The 22699-nt window shown below is 43.9% G+C and overlaps 1 protein-coding gene across 1 annotated transcript; it reads right to left on the minus strand.

Annotated features, from left to right (window-relative positions):
- Nucleotides 1-12299: 12299 nt before the first annotated feature.
- LOC107217121 (testicular haploid expressed gene protein-like) lies at nucleotides 12300-15410 on the minus strand. The gene is made up of 7 exons (XM_015654496.2): nucleotides 15297-15410; nucleotides 15130-15233; nucleotides 14923-15015; nucleotides 14698-14844; nucleotides 14517-14634; nucleotides 13746-13977; nucleotides 12300-13667 (listed from the first exon to the last, which is right to left on the minus strand). The coding sequence occupies exons 1-7, from the start codon at nucleotides 15408-15410 to the stop codon at nucleotides 13501-13503; spliced, it is 975 nt and encodes a 324-aa protein (XP_015509982.2). The 3' UTR covers nucleotides 12300-13500.
- Between the last annotated feature and the right edge of the window lie 7289 nt (nucleotides 15411-22699).

Raw genomic sequence — 22699 nt, forward strand, 5'->3', positions numbered from 1 at the left:
GCGCCTCCTACAGCCATCCTGTCCCATCCACTCGTACCTTTCACAGATCCCTCCCTAGTTCTGACCGCGAGATGCAAGTCGAGTACCTTTTGGCGAAGCCAAGGCAGTGGAAATTGGTATCTGCAAACTACGATGAAGGGACTCGGCGTTTTTCGCCGGTAAAATTTTGCGCAGAGAAAAGAAGAGCTGGCAGCAGGGAAAGTGGGAGGAGGATACGAATGTGCGAAAAAAATTTCACATCATTACGATAATTGCTACTTAAGCATCACCGTTAATGGCCGTCATTCTAAAGTGACGTGGGGCTGATTTTTCGATAGTTACCGCTGAGTATATACGACGTATGCGTATAAATTGCCCTTATTGACCGCTTGAGAGGTGGACTGATTACTCGACGATAATACACACGTCCCGTACCTCAGGCTTGCTTGATAGTTAATGCATGGCGCCCGGTCATTCAGGTTGGGGAAAAAGTATGAAAACCCTTAGAAATCTGGCGAAGTTCAGTGAAACAAAAAAATTACCAAGGTTAGGTCTTTGGTAATTTTAAACAAGGGATTCAATGATAACCTTAGATTTGATCTTGAACCACATCTTCAAGGTCATTTTGAGGTCAACTTTGATTTTCCAAATGGGAACCCTGGTTTTTAATCCCAGCATCGGAAAAAGCGGGAAATTTTACCTTCAAATACGTGTTAAGGTATTGGGTCAATGTGACCTCTACGGGTTACATAAAGGTTAAAAGTATGCTTGATAACAATAATGTGGAAAATTTCAAGGATCCGCATCTCACGCAAGATAGTTCACAAAAAATTTGTCGGGTATGGTTAGGACGATCTGATTAGCTTTCAAAAGTTTTGTGTGAAACATCTTGCGTGAGATGCGGATCCTCGAAATTTTCCACATTATTGTTATCAAGCATACTTATGACCTGTATTTGACCCGTAAAGGTCACGTTGACCCGAGACCTTAACACAATTTGAACGTGGAATTTTCCGCACTTTCCGATTCTGGCACCAAAAATGGGGGCTTACGTTAAAAAATTCTGAGCTGATCTCAAAATTATCTTTAAGATATAGTTCAAGGTGATATCTTTGGTCACCATTGAATCCTTTGTTAAAAATTACCTAAGATTCAACCTTGGTTATTTTTTTTACTTCATCATTTCTAGGGGTTTCCATACTTTTTCCCCACCCTGTATGTGAGTGTGTTCTGCCAATAACGTGTGTGGAAAATTTATTCGCAATAAATCATTTACGCGACAATGGAGCCAAATATGTATACTGCGTATATATACAATATAAATTGCTCAGCGATGCATTATTCTTTTTATATTATACACATCTAGCTATTAACCAGCTGCTCATGATTCTTACATGCTAAGCGAGACGAACGTTAATAGTATTGCAGAGAAAATTTGCCATTTTCCAAATTACAACTATTGTACACATATGCCTTGGTCATGAATGTCGCGTATGTGTATATAATGCAACCCGTAAAGCAGAAAACAGAAGCCAGTGATGCATCGCATGAAAAAATTCTCACGCTTGATGGAACGCAGGATTCGGTGCATATCTTTTTTCAAATTTCGTTTTGCTGTTTCGCCTTTCTTTTTGTGTCTCTCTTTCAATATTGTCGGGGAACAAAAGGGTGCAAAAAATCATCCCCCAGTTTCGATGGACCGAGGTAGGGGGGCTGCAGAGAGGACAGTTCTATGATGAGGACAGGAAACAGGTTGCGCAAAGGGTGGCTGACATGGATTGTATGCCAGGTCAGCTACGTCGTCAACTCTACCAGTCACATTCGACGTAAAATCAATGTTCTGATACTCATTTACATATAAATTACACAGACGTCACGTTATTGAAAATCAAGTCTCGCGCCTGTCAGGAATTTAGATGCTTCCGAATATCCCTCACTCAGTTTTTTCTTCTTTCTCTTTATGTCTTTTTTCACCCCCTCCCCCACACCGGTTTAGTTTTTACATTATTCTCTCTTTTCCTTTTTCCCCCATTTTAATTGGATCACCCCGTCGTTCTGATCTAGCTGCCTTGTAATTAAATTTCTTGTCTGGAGTACGGAAGGTAATTATATTGGCACCCGACTCGTTTATACCTACTCGTGGTAATATCTTCCCAGTGATTTTTCATATTCTTTTACTCAAAACAAGTTCCTAATTGTGAGACTAAGTGCATTATAGATGAAAAATAATTTGTTTCGAGATAATATATTTTACATTACTTTCGGAAAAATTATTATTTTCCTATAATTATCCAACATGTTTCGACAAATCACCCCGAATATCAATTAGAAACATATGCAGCTGTAGGTACCACCGACAACGGAATAAATATATTGATCACCGACCGTTTCTCGTTCGTAAAAGATGTAATTCGTAATTCGTACTTAGCGAGGGAATTTCAGAGAGTATAAAAAACATGTCCGATGAATATTCCGAAGCAGATGATCCCAACACAAATTCACTGATTTGAAGTACTTCAATAAAACGAAATCCCTCGACGCAGCCTTATCACCCGACGCTCTTGGATGGAACATCTTTAGAGAATCGAGGGAAAAGAAGAGGACTAAAAAAAAAAGAATCTCCTCAGTGAGAAGAGCAGTATATACATGTATACATATATACTGGAGAGGGGAGGAAATTCAGGGGACATCTCAGCGCAAGTTCTTGAAATAAATAAGAAATTATCTAAGCAGCGGAATGGTTGGATTTGTTGGCCCGTAAATAAGAGTCGACGACGGAGGAGATCAGATGGCTGTAAATCGTCCCGGTTCAAGGGGTTGAGGGTTGAGGGCGAGAAGGGGGCGGTTAAGCTCCGTCAGTAAAACAGAAGCAGACCGGCTGCCCGCGTGTTTCTACAAATCACAATCGGCGCCTATGCCTACATCTCCACCTTCGCCCGCCGCCACTTCCCCCTCTGACTGCCTCTCGAAATTGATGGTTACGCCAGGGACGAAAGCTCCTTCTCACCCACCTACGTTGGGGAAATTAAGATTCGTTGAGCGTTCGAATCGACTCACAGTTTCGCACCGAATCGAGACTATATTAACCCATTCGGCCGTCTCGGTGACGAATCGTTTTCTATCAGACCCCGTGCTCGTCTAATGTCCGAACGCCGTTCGCCACGTCACGTAGCGCGTTTCGGCCTTGAGAATATCGTCGGGTGGCTTTGTAAACAGGGTCTTTTGGAGTGCGTGAAATTCACCTTGCGGCAACTATGCCAATTTCAAAAACTCCAACTTTCAGGGACCGTCCGCGGAGCCAGATGGGAATATACCGATAGATAAAGGGACTTGAAGATCAGGGGAATTGGGACCGAGGGAGCGCTGAAAGACCAGCGTGTCGGTGATGGATAATTTTCATCCTGAGCGTAGAACTTTCGGAGTCGTAGAACCGTGGAATCCGGAAGGATCCGGAAGGCTCTGGCTCAACTCCTCGACTCCTCACCGTCGAATACTGATTCCCAGTGATTCCTTCAAACATTGCTTACGCGTCAAATCCCTCTCCGTCCTGGCTTATATCCATAGCCTATCTCTCATCCTCCCCGCCGAATCCTGCAATCTCGTAATTTCCTCCTTCAACCCAATCGCCTCGACCTTTCTTTTGTGATTCAGAAAAGAATAAGATCAGGGAGAGATATCGAGGCAGTGTATAAGTCACCGTAAAAAATATGTCGATGACATCGCCTGAGGAGTATCAGTTTGGATGGCTAGGTTGCCGGCTATTCGCGCCAAGGGATGAATCAACCTCAGTCAACGTTCTTATCAAGTTGGCTGTTCTAAGACGAGGTGAGACTCCCCTTGGAAGCAGGTATAGCAATGAGAAAACATAAGGGTTGAATCCAGGAACTTTCTGGAAATAAAGATAAATTGCCGTACCGACGGTTTCGGAGTAACTAGGTGGTAGATTGAAATTTGAGCTTGACAGGGCGGCCGATAGATCTGCATTAGCCAGGATCACCCCGGACTCTATTCTCTTCCACTTTTTCTGTCGGTCCGAAACTGCCTTTAATCTTCGGAGCAGCCAATCTCATAATAATAACAGTACCCTGTACATCCAAAATTTGTAAAATCTTGTCCACGGTTCGGTTAATTGAAAGCGTATCAAATATCACGAGGTTATTCGTTTTCCCAGAGGATGAGATTTCTCGATAGCAACTATTATAACTTCGGAATGATTTGTAAAACAACGGCACCTCACGACGAGATATGCGGTGCTCTTGTTTTCATTCGCTTGCGAATTTCCTCTCCCTCTCAAGCCTTGTTTGCCCTTGACACATCGCCGTTCCTACTTTGGATGCAACGCTTCGCAGGGATTGTTGCGTCGCAATAAGATATCTTTGCAAAGGATATGCGGTGTGTAAACAACGCCCACAGCCACGATCGCGGGACCGAGTCCCGGTTGTAGGGACGATGCTTGTGTTCCTACGAATCCCCGATAAATAAAAGTGTTTGCCTTGGGCGGTGCCCACGTCTCCATAAAATTTACGAGGACAACATCGAACGCGAAATTCCCTGCGCCCCGTAACGTCCTAGGCACCAGTTCTTCAGAACAATTCGCTGCGCGGCCCTTTAGAGCAGATATTTGCATTCACAGGGTCACAGCGTTGCAATAACGCAGAAAGAACTGATCCAGGGCTTGATGCTAATGTCTTCATAGTTGCTGGACCACACTTTAACGAAATCAAAAAATTATCGAAACAGTTTGAAATACAAAATTTGAATCCGAATGAAAAATATACGCATTCCACGTGATGGCATAATGATTTCACGGGTCAGGGCCGAGGTTGAATTTTCCAAAGGACCCGCTCGTACGACCCGAGTCGACAGGGCGCGCAATCCGCGGGTGAAGATGGCCTGGATGGGAGAAAAAAGACAAAACAAAAATGTAAGAGGGCCGAGGTTGTAGGGTAGAGGTATCAAAGTGTTATTGGTACTAAAAGTATTGAGAGTATCCGAGGGACAAAGGTGGCCTTTAGCAGTGGTTCAGTCCCCGTAACGCCGACGAGTAGAAGATGAAAAAAAGGAGACGAAAATTACGGTTATCGTACCGAAACGAATTTTTTTTTTCCGATTCGTATCCTTTTTCTGTCACCAAGCTAACGCTGGAAGAATCACTTATACACCGAAAATGCTGTAAATACGATACGACGTATTCCAGGCACGGTACGTGTATTTACAACGCGGTCATTTCTCGTCGGTGATGACGGAGCAGCCGTTATAATCTCTGGATTTAGAATATTGCTTCTACTTGACGCGCATTGCAGCCGGCACGTTGACGTCACAGTATTAGAGTGGAGAACGCGATGCACTCGGCTATAGTGAAAGCAACCATTGTACAAATAAAGACAGCAAGCGCAAGGGAGATATTTGAAAATGTGTTTTTTAAAAGATGACCTATATTTGTGATGTTGCAGTATCGTAATAAACTTTTTCACACAGTCTCGAGTCTTCGCAAATTCTTAATAGCGCAGAACCGTTATTGACAATATTTTTGAAATCGTATATCACAGGTACAGCAATCATCTGTTACGACATATCCGTTTTTAATATTTTCAGTACGTCAATTTGACTGAAAATTCACAGCGGCCTGAGAGCATAGCAGTGTGTAAAATTGGAAATTGAGATCCCGCGAATACGCGTATACATTTTACATTTTACATGTATCGCGAACTTGCACGCCCCTCAAGATATAGCAAGTTACCTTGTTTCGAAAACATCTCAACAACTCCGTTGGGCCTCTTGAATGTTTTTTTCATAACACCGTATTACCATCCGGGAATTTTCGCTTCACTCACTGTCAATCACTATTCCAACGTGAAATGGGCAGAACCCACGCTCCCAGCTCACCCGCGATATGATTCGCGACGGCGAAAAGTAAAAAAGAAAAAAAAAACCGCCCGAAATTATTCAGGGTGAAATTTTGGTGCGAATGCATTGTACTGTATTCAGAGCTATCAACATTGACAAGGTATAAAAATAAGTGTCAAGTGCCAAGTTTGTCGACCCACATCGTCAATAGATATATATCAATATCGCACTTATCTTTCAGGCATCTGCTTGGATCGTAACGAGACCAATTACCACCTTTTGGAAGATATCAAATGTACACATCAATTCCGTACTATTTGATTATACACATACCAATTGATGTGTCATTTCCCGATCGACATGGAACCGAATTGGTTCATCTATGCGTGATTGTAACGGATGAACGGGGAAATCGATTGGCAAGGAATGCACGTATAGTCGGACGAACACGCGCGAGTGCAGAATCGGCATTTGGCATTGGCTGCAGCTGGACAAACGATCGTCGAGGTTCGGTCCAGCGAGACCACTGGAGGACAATGAAGGTCGAGTACGGAGGTCACAAGGGGGTCATACCGTAGCGACGCTTGCTGAGGTGGAAGGTCCCAGCTCAATTGTGTTTGCGAAAGGGAATTGTCAGCTATAATGGCCGCGATCGGGCAAAGCAGAGTTGAAATCAAGGGGATTTTCAACTTGGTGATCGAAGGATCGTTGCGACGTCTTCCACGCGATCCTGTTTCAATCCTTTTTTCCAAGCTATTTTTTGTGTCGTCTCATTCTTTATTTATTTATTTTCTTTTTATCAACCGTCGGGCACGTCATGCCATCTTTTATTCATGATTTGTTTCATGAGTCGACAACAAACACGGCCCATCATACTCGTATTCTGCTCCCGGCCTTCGAGAAATCTCCTCTGCACATTTCCACACCGGACTCTGGCCGGTTCCTTTCCATACATAGTACATAAATATATAGCTACTCACGTTATAAGAATGCACATTTTTTTCACAGCAACTCAGCCGCTCATGGTTCGATTCACCTTGAATGGTTTTTCGCGAAGATGCAGCAGCTTACGGTTCTTCGATCACTGGTTAAGCGCATGTGGCATGAAGATGCCAAAAGATTCACGAGAGAGCCCCTCCATCTCTCTAAAGAAGAATAAACATTTGAATTTTGAAAAGGGTGGAAATATATTCATTTCAGCCTTATTATATTCAAATATCACAGTAGGTATACATTTATTTTCCTCGATCGAATTCATTTTTCCGCTTATATGTATTTTAGTTTAGCAAAGTGTTTCAGCTGTCCTAAATTTACATCATACGGATGATGGTGCAGAGTTCAAATCGACGATATCCTTCATTTATAACCTCTATTTAACGTTAATCTGAAATTTTAAGAGTACGGTGGCATATTTCCCTCGCATCAAGCGTGAATATTGTCGAACAAATATCTCGACTAAGAAAAGTTCAAATTTGATCTTCTTTCGACGGTGTGAGAAAAAAGAAGAAAAAAAGTTGGACAAAGTTCGAGGACGGACATCGAAATTCCGCTCCTCTCATTAATAAACAGTCGACAAGAGCAACAAAAGCTTGGCACGGTTCCCGTTTTCTTTAATACTTTCGCACAAAGTCCAACAAAAGATTCGCATTACGTTGCCGTCACACTCGGTGACAATTTACGAGAAAGTAAAGAATCGAGATCTAACAAAGTACCTACATAGGTAGTGGTGTACCCGATACTGGAAAAGTGGAAATCTACATCTGCGAACATCGAGTACGACCTCCTCCTCTCTTTGATCTTATCCTCCGTCTCGATGTACGGCCTCCATGATACAGCGGAGAGTAAATCTCGGTGACGGAAATCCCGGTACTTACCGCGATCAGGAAATACGTCAGTCAATAAACCGCATGTAGGAGTATCTAGACGAGTCGCTGCCCGAGTGGATTTAGCAGGTTTATGCATCGTGGTTTCAATGCACGTTGATCCACTTCGACGGAGCGAACTGTGAGGAAAAAATCGCACTATCTATACCACCTTCGAAATTATCCTCGATTTTACCGTTGATCGATATAGCACCGCGCTTTCAGCGGTTGAGCTTAATCTCACTGAAACGTATATACGAGATTCGATCAATCCATTTCTGCAGGCACTCGGCCACTGAAGGTGGTGTACTTGCATCTCGATCAATACACATCAAACACGTGCGCGAGGCTAAGTATGGGGGTGTAATACTTTTTTGATTTATTACTCGACTATCGGCAATGGTACGCATACTGTACGAGGTTAACGACTCAATTAAAATTAAAATCTCTTCGCTCTCTCCGTGTATTTCAATTCGTACCTAGTTTACTCGATACGTGTAATACACGTGCTGTTATTGCCCCTGGTAATGGAAGCGGTGCGGGGGTGCAGGCCGAAGGGCATTTGATATCCGGTCATTAATATGCAGACAAAACCCCGCTGGAAATTAGAAGCTGCCGGCTGCACGGAAAGCCGTACTCGAATAACCAGAAATCGAGAACGGAGAACTTTAGTCGGATCGCTGAAAGGAACTCGTCCTGCTGCAGGACGACGACAGGCTTGTTCAACGCGGAGCTTTTATTGGCGAGTAAAAGTCCACGTCCCACCGTCTCTTCCACTTTCGATCGCCACCCCGTGCCTCATCCGTGTAAAAGGACCAAAACACCGCGTTGCTCGTGTATTAAGGAGAAGACGACGCTAGACTTTCCCCGCTGACTGATCACGAACGCTTCGTAGCGCCATTTGCCGCGATAATTATCTTTCCAGGGTGTAATTGGATCATTATGCCGCGTCAAGAGCGATCTCACGTACATAAAACAATGCGTCAGGCAATTACAATCTGTGCAATCCTTTCCCCTGTACGCGATTCGTTCCCGTTCAACCCTCTCCAGTGGTGCAAGCTCTGATTTCATTTTCTCGCATGCATCGATTCGACCCGGTTTACACCCCTTTCTTATTTGATTTTCATTCGCACGGTGATCTGGTTTGTGTTCCTTGCAGACCAAACCCAACGCTGGTAGTGAATTTCAGTTTGTCCAGCTCTACGGACAACCGTGGCTGCGGGATTATTGGTCGTCATTTTCCAATAACCAATAAGGGGGCGGCTCGGCGTGACGGCAAGGTGTCCGAGAGCTAAACTGCTGCTTTAACTCTGGCAGAAGTTGCGTCGAACCGCCCGCTCATTGTTGCCGGTTTCAAGTTGGTTCGAGTCGGTGACAGCCAGGCTTTTACGTGACCAGAATCACCGACGTTTCCACCACCCCCGGATGGTACGTTGTCCCCACAGTCTGCGTCATTTCACCGATGCCCCTCCACCTGCGGCCCCGCTTATCCTTGCCATAGAGGATTCGCCCATTCATTCGAGCTTCCGGGATTCTTCTAATTGAATCGTTCCATTTGAAAAGAAACCATACACGTCTTACCCTCGGTCAGTTCGAGTGCAAGCGGCATGCAGTGGCTGTGCCTGATACATAGCTGTACACAGCGGAAACTCGTCGACCCACCAGCAGGAACAAACGCCTATTATACCGGTTTACCAACTTTACGAACTCGGTTCGAACTGCAGACGTCCCAACTGCGCTTTTATACATGTAGGTGTACACATATGGGCGGAATTCTTATTTCGGAAGGGGATTTCGTTTTTTCAAACCAGCTGCTTCGATGCTTTCGGTACAGTCGTGAAAATCAACGCGAAGGGGTGCAAAGCCGTCAAGGAAACGCTGGTATCGAACCACACGGTTTCACCCACCTGACCGGGTGTAATAAATCAGAAAGCTCGAGGTTCGAGTAGGTGCGACATGCCTGTATATCGGATTTCCTGATCGAGCGTTATCGATCGTTGATAAACATCGTGGAAACAACAGCCAATGATCAACGCACCGAGGAGGGTTTATGATGTAGTACGGAGGCAAAGCCAAAATCCCCTAACCACAGACGTCAAACTGTTGGAAACTTTGCTCGGTTGATTTATCAATGGACTGACGTCAGGCACGGTGTTTCTGACAATATCTTAAACAATTTCGTTCCCTCAAACTTCGGCCGCGATTTGGATAGACGCAGGGTGTTCTATGTGTATAACGGAGTAAAAAATGACTCGTGATATCTATTCCCCCGAATAAACGCTCTCGGCTCGTAAATATCAATTTATAACCCAGCCCCCTGATTCCTTCATCACGCAACAAATGCCGACCTTCGAACAACCGCGCGCGTCTGAGGCGAAATTCGTCGTACACGACGGTTTACGCTTCGGTATTCCGTACATAATACGATACAAAATTTAATGGGAAATATGAGAGTAGCCGTACGGTGTGAGGCCAACTGTGCAGGAAACGTCTGCGGACCCAGAAGTTCATATTAATTCTCCCGCGTACACGCATACAGTACCTTATAGATAGGTATGCACGATGACGAAGAAATTCGATGTCAAAAAACATTCCCACAGCTCTACAGCCATGATTTGTAATTCCGGAGAACAAACAGGACCAAAAAGGTGAATTTCACTTCACCGATTCTTTGCACCACACCCAATTATACACCATTTTAGAATTAAGAAGATTCAATTTAACTTTTTGTCATTATAGCTTGAAATTTATACCCCCGATTCACATATTCCGTACACATCAAACGTAAATGGTCGTCAATTAATTCCGGGATTACACATTTACGTTCTATAGCTGTGAATAGAAATGAAAAAAAAACGTCGATATAAATTTCTTCAAGATTGTTGAAGATTTCACAGACATGCGTGAAATTGAAATTGTGTCTGAATCCGGGTCTCCGGCATTTTCCGTATTTCTTTGAAATGAACTCCGCGGTTCTTGTTTGAATTTGTATTAAATGACATTCACGGCGAGGTTCACGCGTTTGTAAAACACGTGTTTTGTACTATTGTTACGATGCTAAAGATTTTCGAAAATGGGTTGCATTCTCTTTGGAGTCTAGATTCTACTCGGAGCCGAATGAATCTGGTGCACGCGATTCTTCGTGGAGGTGCAGCTTCTTCTGTAGATGCGTTGGACTGCTGCTTTTGGCTCTAATTGACACCTGTCGCCCCTACACCAAGATCGTATTTGTACCTTGGAATTTTTTATGCGACAGCATCGGCCACGGACTCAGTTTTACGTCACGTGACGCTGTTCTGTAATCGGTATAATTTCAATAGAAGCGTATTACAAAAAGCTGGGTGAGTGCAATGCTGGCTAAATCATCATCAGTGATTGTTTCGACAAGCTTACGATTCACTCCGTCCCATCAGTAAAGTTCTCGTTTGATCATTTCTGAAAAAAAAGAAATGAAAAAAAGGTTCACTAACTAGTTGTCTTTATAACAGCTCTGATTTTATCTTGTATTTTTGGATCGGTTGAATCACTCGCAAGCATCTACGACACGTGGAACTCCAGCTACTAATTATTAAACAGTGTTAACGTAAAGCATTGATGATATTAAGAGATTACTCGCATTGAAAATTTCTGGCGTCAATTAGTAAAGTAAACCAAGTTTTCGAAGCGGTTTTCGGACTACTGAGCCGAGTTGCAGATTTATATTGACACTTTGTTTCGTTTCTCGTTCACAAGAGATGCTATCCCATTAAAACCTTTCAATCCAGTAGACAGCGAGACGAACACACGAAGGATTATTCGAACTGCTTTGCTGTGCTGTCGCTGCAATAGCGTGGCGACAGTATTACTTTTAATCAATTCAGTTGTGCGACGTTATTTTTAATTACCGAAGCGTCATTATCAATAAAATTGAATGTGAGCAATGCTTTGACTTGACGATTTCAATATCTCCACGCGATACGTCATACCGAGTTTGTTGGGCACTAGTTGATCATTTTAACGGTAATTAATTACTGAACTTTAACCTTCACTAGTATTTTACGGAATGTCTATTCTCTCAAGAGCTACTGAAGCCAACTAAACGGTTACGTTGGTTCCTTTCTACCAGCTGCTCGTTTCTGAGCAGGCTGAAAATCGCATTTTTTCCATTCATAATTGCCCTTTGTGTGAGGTATAAGGTTTGAATTTTAATTAGTGGGTATTGCAAGGTTATTTGGTAACTGACGATATTTACAACATTACAATGAACAGACGTTCAAGTGAAAAGGCAGGTGAGCAAGCCAGCTCACAGAAAAATTCAAATCTCATCTGCGCTCACGTTTCTCCTTCTAGGTTCTCCGCTAGCAACTTTATCGAGTTCTTTTCTTACTTGTTTTTCTTCAGTTTAGCATCGAATCATGCAGGTTCCAGGTGGTCGCCGCAACGGCAAGGAGGAAATGTAAATTCTCTGTGCAACTTTGATAATAAAGAATTATTATGTATAAGATAATTGTGCGGATTAAAACGCGGCGGCGGGTACATATAATTCAACTTTTATGGAAAACCCATAAATGAATGTATGAGATTATGTATTGAAAAAAGTTAAAATAAAAGATGCAGAAAAAAAGACTAGTATATATTATATCACGTAGAATAGAGCTGTTTTACAGGAAACAGGCAGTCAGGATGCAAGGATGTACCAGACGGAGTTATACATACATACCTTTGCCTAATTCTCTTTCCTGGTAGAAATAATTGAATCATTTGATAATTTTTGTTTCTTCCTTGTCCCACGTTTCTTTCTCTCTCTCCCGTTTCTTCTTTATACGGAGAAATATACGTCTATGAGATAAACAGGAAGAAAGATTGAATTTCTAATCAGGTATCTTTCAATCGTCAATTTCTACCATGACAAAGGAATATAACGAGACTGCTTCGCAATGTCTCATATTACCTATGGGGAAAAATCTGGAAAAATTCAATTCTTTTTTGAAACCGTACAATCTTATGAAAAATCGTGAAGCGAATCACTATATCTAACAACAATGCTTCGCGGGAAAAAAGATGCATCGTTCACCTACGAAATCAACCGTGCAGTATCAGTTTGCAAAGCTCGGTCACTGTGAGCCAAATGTTACTTTTCTACTGTCTCGTCCACGGAGGTGAGGCGGAAAATGTGACCATAGGAGGAAAATTTGTAGACAAAGGATGGAGCGAATCTAGGCGGAAGGTATGTATGTACATGTCGTCTGTCATGGGGAATTTTCCATTTTCCAGTTACAGGTAAGCAAGGCACCTTATATACCTATTGCCGTAAGCTCGCCGTCAGCTTGCGGGAAGTAAGCTCTCAATATTATTAAATTTTCACCGTAATCCCGTAAAGGCGATGTTATTTATGTAACGTAAGCGAACAATTTTCTCCTACCTTGGAGCCAACCGATGACGAACAAGCGCGAAGGGAAGAACGAGAGCTTTCTCTCTTCATAGGCTAAATAAATAAATAAGCCCAGGAATATTTAATTTAAGTACTGCGGCGAGTCGTCGAGACGATGTCGCGGAGTAGGCAGCGAGGCATGACAAGAGTACAGTGCTCATCATATTCCAGGTTTTTCATCTCTTTCCACAATTTCTCGGTCTCTCTTATGATTAATGAAAGGTTTACGGTTTGACGGTAGTTGCAAAACTTATACGAACGAGATATATCGCATGTATGACACAAGAGGAGACATCAGGACTGATTGCGAGGCGAATGAAGAAACGGAGGGTCCTGCGGTCGAGGGATGCGTACGTCGCGTCGATCCGTTCGAAACGTGCCGGCGTTTCATCTCCGGTCACTTTATGTGGAATTGCCGTACGACTTGGGCTTGGCAAGTATTTTCGTTCGTGCCGTACACTTGGCCTTGAGCGCCCTTGGCACGACGCTGAAAGCGTCTTCCTTCAAATCCGTCTCGCGTCCCGGAGGCCTGGAGGCTGGTTTTGCGAGAATCAGGATCCTCGGTGTGGCTGTGAAAAGGGACCAAGAAGGAGACAATTTTCAATTCCGTTTCATACGCGAATCTCGCAGAATCAGTCGATACTCACGAACTGCCCTAATGGCGGCCGGAGAAACGGCGGTTGGATCTTTCGGGGGATACGCGTCTTTGGTTATCTTGCGAACCGCTATTTCCTTGATGCGTTCGCTTGCCTGGTATTTCAACGCGCCAGGTTTGACCGAGAAGGGATTCAGCTTCGCCCCTGAATCCTTGACCACCGGCTGGGCCAGGATATCCAGCCTATCCTTCATTTCTTCGATGCTCTTTTTCTCACCGCGATCCTTCACGCGGATGATTGGAAAAAGTAATTAGTTGTCACAGCATGCAAACCTTTACGCATACCCCATGACGCGTTTCGCACGCGACATGATGTATGTCACAATCTGTACGGGCAAACTGTTGAGTAAGTATTTATTTTTCCATTATAGTAAAACATCCCGAAGGTAGGACTCGGCCGCTTCGCGACTCGAGACCCGCAAGGGAAAAGCACATTGCGTGACGTAGAGAAATGAAATTTGGATCAACCTCGAGATAATCTAAAAGAAAACAGTATCCTGGTGACAGGGATAGAAATGTCTGCGGCGTGACGGGATATTGCATGTGTGTCATGGCGGGGTGATGAGGAGAAGAAGAAGGAGGAGGAGGAGGAGGAGGAGGAAGAGGACGACTAAAAGAAAGAGGGTGAGGATGACGAAAGGAAAAGCTGAGCGACCTGACAGGAGAGAAATTAATCGAAGCTTCGTTAATTAACGAGGAAGGAAAAAGGAACAAGGAACCCGATAAAACGGGACCAGAAATCATTCGGGGTGTCAATACTTACGGGTGTCCAGGGTTCAGGAACAACTTTTGGCACTGCAATCCGCTCTAATGTTTGCTTGTGCTTTGCCCAATCCTCGGGCTTCGAAAGAGCCTTGTGAAGCCGCTTACGGAGCTTCGCCCTTGAGAAACAAATTTTCAATGATTCTCACCCACGTCAGATACACGGCGAATTTCGTGCTTACGCTTTTGCCATCATTCGCTGCTCCGCCGCAAGACAGAGGATTCTGTACTTGAAGTAACGCGTCTTGGTGATCGCCTTGAGGATCGAGTCGATATTCCGTACCACTGTTTTGTTTTCAGAGAACTGTTTCCTCGTTATCAGCAGCATTCTGTTAAACATCATCACCGATTAAAGTTTCACTTACACCGACGAACGTTGCATGTTCATGGACATTTATCAACGATACCTTTTCTTAGGCAGTGACATCTCGACAATTCGCTTGCTAGGCTTTGCATTCAAAGTTTTCGGATGGATTTTCGGATAGCTGGACCCGAGCTTCCTGAAACATCGATTAAATACTTTTGTTGAATAACTGCGCGCATCGTGAACCCGAATAAATAGCCAACGAACGTAGACGTAGGTGCAATAGGAAATTTGAACGTAAATAATTTACGTGGGGTCGAATTTTTTGTTGACTACTCTCGGCTGCGACATGATTCTGAGTCTCTTTGAGGGGTGACATTTCAGGGCTGAACGATGCACGGAATACGGGTCTGCCTGAACACGAAGGAAAATGTGTGAAATTGAGCGATGTATCTGAAAATTTCAATTTCACCTTACAATATAATGAATGTCAGTTTTATTCAGACGTCTCCACGCCGGTCTAGCAAGCATGGCCATGTGCTGCCTCCGTGAGAGATGGGCCAGAGCGTATTTCACCCTTTTTGATACCATAATGACGTTTTTAATTTTGAGTTATCGTCATCGACAGATAATTTGCATCGATTAATTTATACTAAATTGACGCGTTCCGCGTGGAGAAAAAATTCTGAAGTATTTCTATATCATTGCATTTCTAAACTGACGTTTATCCGTCAAAATTTTGCGAATCACGGAAGGCAGTGAAGTCGATAAATGAAGCCTGAAAGTTTCCAGACTGCATTTTGTTTCAAACGAAGCTCTGCAGACTTGATCAGCGCTTGCTGTGATGATAGTAATCAAGTTTTACCCGAGAAGCAGGTACGCCGTGTAAGTATACATGTGGGTTGAAAAAAGGATTAGCTGTCGGGTGTAATTGTTACCGATGAAGGGAAAGCGAGAATAAAGGAGAAAGAGCGGACCAGCGAAAGTGGAAACGTCGGTGGGAAAATTTTCGCTATCAGGTTTTGCGTCTGAATGCAGGCATTAGGGAGGGTGTGATCACCTTTGAAACATTACTCCGCTTGCCGAGAGTAATTTGGGCGATGTAATACGAGACTCGAGTCCATTGCGGTTGGAGATCGTCAAAGGTTTGTCGACGAATGGTTCATCAAGGTATACTTACACTTTTACGTCCTGCCTACTTTTCCACTTTCGGTCTAAGCTCCATTCCGTTACGTGGTAAAACCCAGTTTTGGGGATTACCGACGGACCGAATCCATCCCCCCAACTTCCCGTTTCCCGCTAATCCAGCTCTCTACTCGCAATCCAGGCAATGAAACGCGGCTTCAGAACAAAAAAAAAAAGAATAAATAAATAAACAAAGAAACTGTCCAGCCTGTTTTCCGTCAACAACGCATTCGTAGACTTTTCAGTGAAATACTAACTAAGAACGTGAATCCTAATAACTTCTATAACACGAAGAGGGGATTGTAGCTGTGATTTCATTGAAAACGAGTTTCTGGAATTTTTTTTTGAAATTGACTATTTTCAAATATTCTATGACCGTATTATACGGAGGCAGAGTATCAATGGAAAATGATTGAACGAAGGAAGGACTTAATCATGGAAATTTGGTGTTCCTGATATCGTGATCACCCTGCAAACCCGTAGATATAGATGCTGCCCAGAAGAAGGTCGTGGAGCAATTTAAGCTAGAGCGAGAAACGGGATGTGGAAAGTGTCAAGCGGGAAGTGGAAACGCGCCAATAACAGTTAAGGCTCTACGTGAATCCTTGGCGGGAGAAAACCCCGACCATTGGACGCGACTTATGGTACCCAAAAGCACCTGTCTACCTGGAATCTCTAGAGTACCCCGAGCATCAGGAGGATAAGAACTTCGCACGATTCTACTTTTCCAATCGCTCCCGATATTTACCGCCCTTTCTATAGTACAGCTTGTTAGTCGAAAGGCAGACCACGTTGTCCGGTTTCAAAGAAATTATACAAGGAAAGACGGACAGAAATTGGCCGAAGACTGCAGCGAACGCTATAAAAATAAACACGAATTTCATCGTCACAGTTTCAGTGAGACATAGACGTATAAGATTCGATAGAACAGAAAAGCACAGCACAAGCTGCAGGGTCGGCGAGAAAAATAGCTTACGAGCCACGACTATGGAACGCTATCCGAGCGCTTGATTAAACCTATTTATTCAGGTCTTGTGCCGGCAAAGGACGCGGGATTAACTCATCGACAAACCCGTCAAAAATGATTGAACGGGCAACGATCGATTCTGCGTATAATGCAGTGACGCTCAGCTGGGTGTCGTTGAAAATATATCCACCAATCGAACGCACAAAAGCCCGGGCGCAAATAATTTTTGAATTTCATACTTAACTACGGGGGCTTGGAAGAAAATTTTAAACGATAAAGCAGCGCGTGCTCTGCTTGAGTTAGCCGCCTGTCAAAGAGTGGTAATTTTCACCATACGGTCGGTTCATTGAAAAAATTATAAATGAAAAACTTTCCCGCATTCTCGAAACTGTAAAGTAAAAGCTTTAAATCTCCGGTACTTTTGAAATCAATTCTCGTACACCTGTATGCACACTTATACATATATCTAACACGCAATTTAAACTCGACGAAAGGCGAAAGGAAAGCGGTGCCGTTGACATTTTATTTTCCCTGTCGTTTCAGTTGCAGCTAGCCGGCGAGAAGAAATCTTCGGCGTTACTGATGGATGGGCAGTGGATGGCCAACGTCGTTCGATCATTGTTCCGAGTAAGGATTTGCGGAGATCCGTTTTAGTTAGCCGATCCAGGAGCCGCAGGGTCCGCCGGGAGATCATTTAATGGGGAGGGGGGCTTAAAGTGACCGCGAGTACACCGCAGACCGGTGAAGATTCATTTTAATTCTCACCGAACCGGGCGACCGGAGGCAAAATGGCCTGCCGGACGTAAAGCAGCAGGCTAGTTCGAGAAGTGCGGTTGGTCCTGGTGTCTCTTTTTTGGGGGAACGGTTATATAGGTCAGTATAAACGGGGCGAGATTCGCAAGGAGCAGAATCGTGCATTAACTCTATTTGCCCGGGGAGCCGTCGGGGAATCCCTGGTCCAGATCCTCGGGCAAATCTATGGCCAGGATTACACGGCGGATCTGGTGATTCGGGGAGAGAACGCGCGGGTTCGCCACGGTTTTGCAAACACCCTTGACTGCGTCGGTCTGCCCAACTCCGCGAGGGGAGAAAAATATCCAACGATCCGACAGGAATCAACTCCCTTTGGTGCCTCGAATTCCGACCGGCGAATCCTTTCGCTAGCCGGATCTCAACGATGTGGCTCGTCCATATCTTTCCGGCATACCAGCGCCGAATCGGCGATGCCGTCACTGCAGGGTTCTGCAAATACTGCGACTAAAAAATGATCGACCGTTTGTTCGCACGTGTTAAAGACGGAGAGACAGAAAGGTGAAGAGTAGGTGTGAGAGAGATAGAGAGAGAGAGGTAGAGGGAGAAGCGAAGAGACACGCATAACCGTGAAGTATTGGACAAAATATGCGGAAGCGTGGATGTCGAAAGCTTTATACCTCCGCGGGCCATAAATCCAAAGCCACTTCACAAATCACGACGAAATTTTAGGGACAAAGGCTTATATTGTATGGATAGGGGCTACGACAAAGAAGATCGGAGAACGGAGAGAGACATGAATTTTTCAAAAAAAAAAAACAAAAAAAAAAAATGGGTGATCAAAAAAAGTAAAAGAGGTGAAATAATGAATTCAGAAAAGCAAGACGGGGCACATACGTCTTATAGGTAGGTATATGTAATGTATATGTACAAGAGCTGTGAAAGAGTGAGCGGTAAAATCGCGTGAGGGCTGTCTAGGAAAGTGTGATCGTTTATCAAACGCAATTTGCCTATGCCAAGAAGGGAACGTGTCGAGACGACGTTTGCGGAGGCAGCAGCGACGACACGTCGAATAGTTGACGTGCCACGGAGGTGAAAAGGGGTGGAGGGCGGAGGAGTTTGGGGTGCGGTGAAAAATGAAGAAACAGGAAAGGGGGGGGGGGGGGGGAAGGAGAACGACGGAACGGAGTGGCGGGGTATTCGTGGGAGAGGAATGAAGAATGCCTGAGAAGATACGAAATTGAATGCGGAATTTGATGGAATTACACGAGACGCCGGCAAAAATACGTTCGAAATTGGCCTCACTCTCGGATCCTTTTTTTCGTTGTGCCTTATATTTTGTTTTTACTATCTTGTGTCTAATTTTCTTTCTCCTCTTTTTCACTGTGTCTTCACTCGGTACAGACACTGGCAAAATAGGAGAAAAAAAAAAACAGAATCTGGAAACATTATGTTTATAAAGGTGTGAAGAAAAAAAAAAAAAAAAAAAAACTGCGAGGAGATGAAAATTGGAATGAAAACACTGCAGAGGAAATCATTTGCTGCGCAGGGAAAAATTCACGGAAACGACCACGCGCGGTTTACGGTCTGGTTGGCCACTTTTCGAAGGGTTTTCATCACGTCTCGAATGTACGTTATTTACCAGTGAAAATAACCGAAGCCATAGGCGTCCGGTACTATTACAAACTGTCTATACACGGTGTAACGATTCGTGGAACGTGAGGCTTCCTCGAACAAAGCATATCCCTTTTCACGGCTTGTTTCACCAAAACTTCCGACGAATCTGTGAAAATAAACTACCTCGAGTGAGCGACAAACCATGTGGTTTGGAAATAATACCGGCTTTTAAACCCTCACCATGAATGAAGTCTGCCATCGTATATGTAGTGAAAAATCACCCCTTGTACTTATCTCTTTTATCTGTTTCTAGTTTTGTTTTTTTCCCCTTATTCTCTCTCTCTCTCTCTCTCTCTCTCTCTCGGCTTTCGCCTACGGCACTCGAGAATTTGTCTGAAGTTTGCTTAAAAATTCGATACGGACGGTTTGTCACGTGTCCGCTTTGGCGGCGCCTATAACGTATAAATAGCTGGCGTGTCCTGACCCAGGCCCTTATTTCGGTAATTTGGTGGAGAGCCCGAGAGTCCTGGACGAATTGACGGCACGTGTAGAAGCATGATTCTGTAGGTACACAGCCATGATTCTTGGTAGGTATGTATGATCGTTGCGAGACCGTACTAGAATCGAGGCGCGTAGATTCCGTTCTAATTGCAGGGTCGAGCCGAATATCTTGCGTGCGAAGCCAATCTGCGCTAATAGATACCGGTCCCCGCGGACGGCGAATCGTAACGGAGAAAACGCCTTTCCTAGCACGAAACGCGAAATGGGAATCCGGCAGGACCATTCAGCCGTTCTAATATGACTTAGATTTGAATCAGAGTTTCGGTCCTCTCTCCGAATGTTCAAAATCGTACTGGCGTTGGATTAATACGGGGTTAGGTTATTTTACGGTTCTCGGCTGATTACGCGGAGGTTGAAATTTGCCCGCCGAATGGTTTTGCCGGTGAGAAAATACTTATTCAAGTGCTGCAAATTGTGAATATGTCTATATATATATATATATATATATATATATGTATATCTAATTATGTATACGTATATTCACATATCCGTGTGTGAGTTGGCGCATAGCGTGATGGTAATAATATGCAAATATTAAAGTGAGTGAAATGACCGCTTTCAAAAGCCGCGAGATTTTCCCTTAACGTATTATGGGTGTTTCCGCCTTTTGCACGATAACATAAAATTCTCGTTATTCAATTTCCTCGTGTCAACATTTTCTCGCTCACTCCAACGCCGCTGCAGTCTCTCGCGATCAATCGCTTATTCTGTACAATGTTACTTTCCATCGCTTGCAATAATGCAGCCATGTATAATACAGCGTCTTCGCGTAATGTTGTCTCAGTAGCGAATGCAACAATTTATGAGGGTTGGTTATGGCACGTGAGAGCTTGAAAATCCAGAGAAAATATAAATGCGGTAGCATTATTCTGATAATTCCTTGCGAAACTCAGATATTTAGACCATCTCTGCAAACAAAGTTTTCAACATTCTCGAATTTATTTCATCGTCAGTTTTTTCATCTGCAAAATGAATACTTACATAAATCGGGAAATTCAATAGGAGACGCTATTTTCTGATATCTACTTGAGAAGAATTAAAATTGTACCACGGTCAGAGAAGAGGTGAAGGGTGACCAATGGCTTCAACTGTTTTCTCCATTTGTCAAATTTAACGCACCCCGGCACTCTTGATATGCGATGAAACTGAACAGGGTATCACGGTGGATCGACTCTGCAGTTTGAATGCGAAAAGCCAAAAAGGACCGAATGCCGCTTGTTGTAAAGGGAAGGGGTGCTGACTGAAATCAATAGTAACTTAGCCCCAGTTCGATTACGAATGCAGTCGCAGTAGCACCCCCAGAAGACGTTAAGATAATGCCTTTATATCTCCTGTTCGCCGGTCGTCCACGAGAAATACGATAATGTCCTCCCTTACGAGGCGCTTCACGTAGAACTCTGCGAATCTATGTGTTATACTCGCACGGTATATAGATATATATCTATAAGTCAAGCTCTTGGTGTTTTTTTTTTTTTTTCTTATTTTTGTTATTTCTTTTTTTTCATACCTTTTATTTATTTCCTTATTAAATCATTTTCCTTTTCGCTTGATCTCATTTTTCGACTCTCCTTCTATCGGTTCGTTACCCACTACGTTTCATTATCGGCTGCTTTTCATCAAATGAGTTTATTAGCTAATCACGTTTTTTTTTTTACTTTTTTTTGTTTTCTTTTTACCCCTCAACGAGCGACCGGCTTGATTGCCTTCTTTTTTTCGATCTGACAAGCAGCTTCCGCGTTGGGTTATATAAAAATGCTGCTGCACGCCGGTATAACCCGATAGAATTTAAAGTGGCTGGATCGAAGAGGGGTGTATATGTATATGTATGCAGGTATGTATGCATAATGTATAGGTGCGCGTGTGTAAGGTAACCCGGTACTTAATATATTACACCGTGTGGATTTTACCCTGCAGAATCGGCTATCCTTCGTCAGCACTCCGAGGAAACGGGGTTAAGGTTCGGAGGTTCGTTTGTTTGTCGTAACATTTAACACGCGCCTGTAGATCGTACCTCTTTCAACAAAAGCTCGCGGCTGACTACGCGGATTAGTGTGTTTCACGCACTTTCACCGCGATTCAAACGCCCTGTGTGCAATAAGAATATCGATGGAGGAGCGAATAATCGAATTTGGTTTATCAGCCCAGCTCAGAGTCTCGCCTCGTGCCTGACGAGTAACAGCTGGCACGGCGATTAGAACCTGCGAAATCCCCTTGCCGATTTGTTTCGCTGCTTTTTAGGGGTTGATGTGGGAAATTTTTCATAAGATAGAATCCTATTGCGAAATCGGCATCGATAGAAATCTGGCGCAGATGTCGCCGCGTACGGTTCACTGCGTGACAAGAAATTCCATGGAACGACGACGAACATCCTTAACCGTGTTAGCATATCTTCGGTTCGCCTCCTGTGTACTTGAACGTTCCGCTATGCCACGCTATTTATGAGCCTTGCACCTGACATTTACCGACGCAGTCACCGACGACGACGACGACGACTCGCGACGCGACGGCTCGACATAAGTTAAGACGAAATCCGTTCCTGTGCCCTGTAGCTATGCGATTCCTCCCCCTCACCACCACCCCCCCCCCCTTCCTATATCGTTCTACGTCCCTCCCGTGACGGAATAAAATGTCACTCGTTCACGACTTTCATTGTTATTTTTATCACTCTTTATACGAGCGTAGGAAACGTTCGCCGTCAACTTTTCCTCCCCCTCTCTCTCTTTCTCTCTCTCTCACTCCCTCTCTATGCCGTCCTCTTTACTCCTTTCTCCCCTCCAAGCATTTCTTTTTATCTCTACTT

The sequence above is a fragment of the Neodiprion lecontei genome, chromosome 6 (assembly GCF_021901455.1).
Source record: "Neodiprion lecontei isolate iyNeoLeco1 chromosome 6, iyNeoLeco1.1, whole genome shotgun sequence".
Taxonomy (NCBI): Eukaryota; Metazoa; Arthropoda; class Insecta; order Hymenoptera; family Diprionidae; genus Neodiprion; species Neodiprion lecontei.

What these genes read in the sequence shown, in the direction of transcription:
- LOC107217121 (XM_015654496.2), bottom strand. Translation starts at nt 15,410, where the DNA reads ATGGTATCAAAAAGGGTGAAATACGCTCTGGCCCATCTCTCACGGAGG. An exon ending in AACAAAAAATTCGACCCCAC is followed by an intron (nt 15,016 to 15,129) that starts GTAAATTATTTA and finishes TCGATGTTTCAG; the next exon opens with GAAGCTCGGGTCCAGCTATC. An exon ending in TTCCTGAACCCTGGACACCC is followed by an intron (nt 13,978 to 14,516) that starts GTAAGTATTGAC and finishes ATCCGCGTGAAG; the next exon opens with GATCGCGGTGAGAAAAAGAG.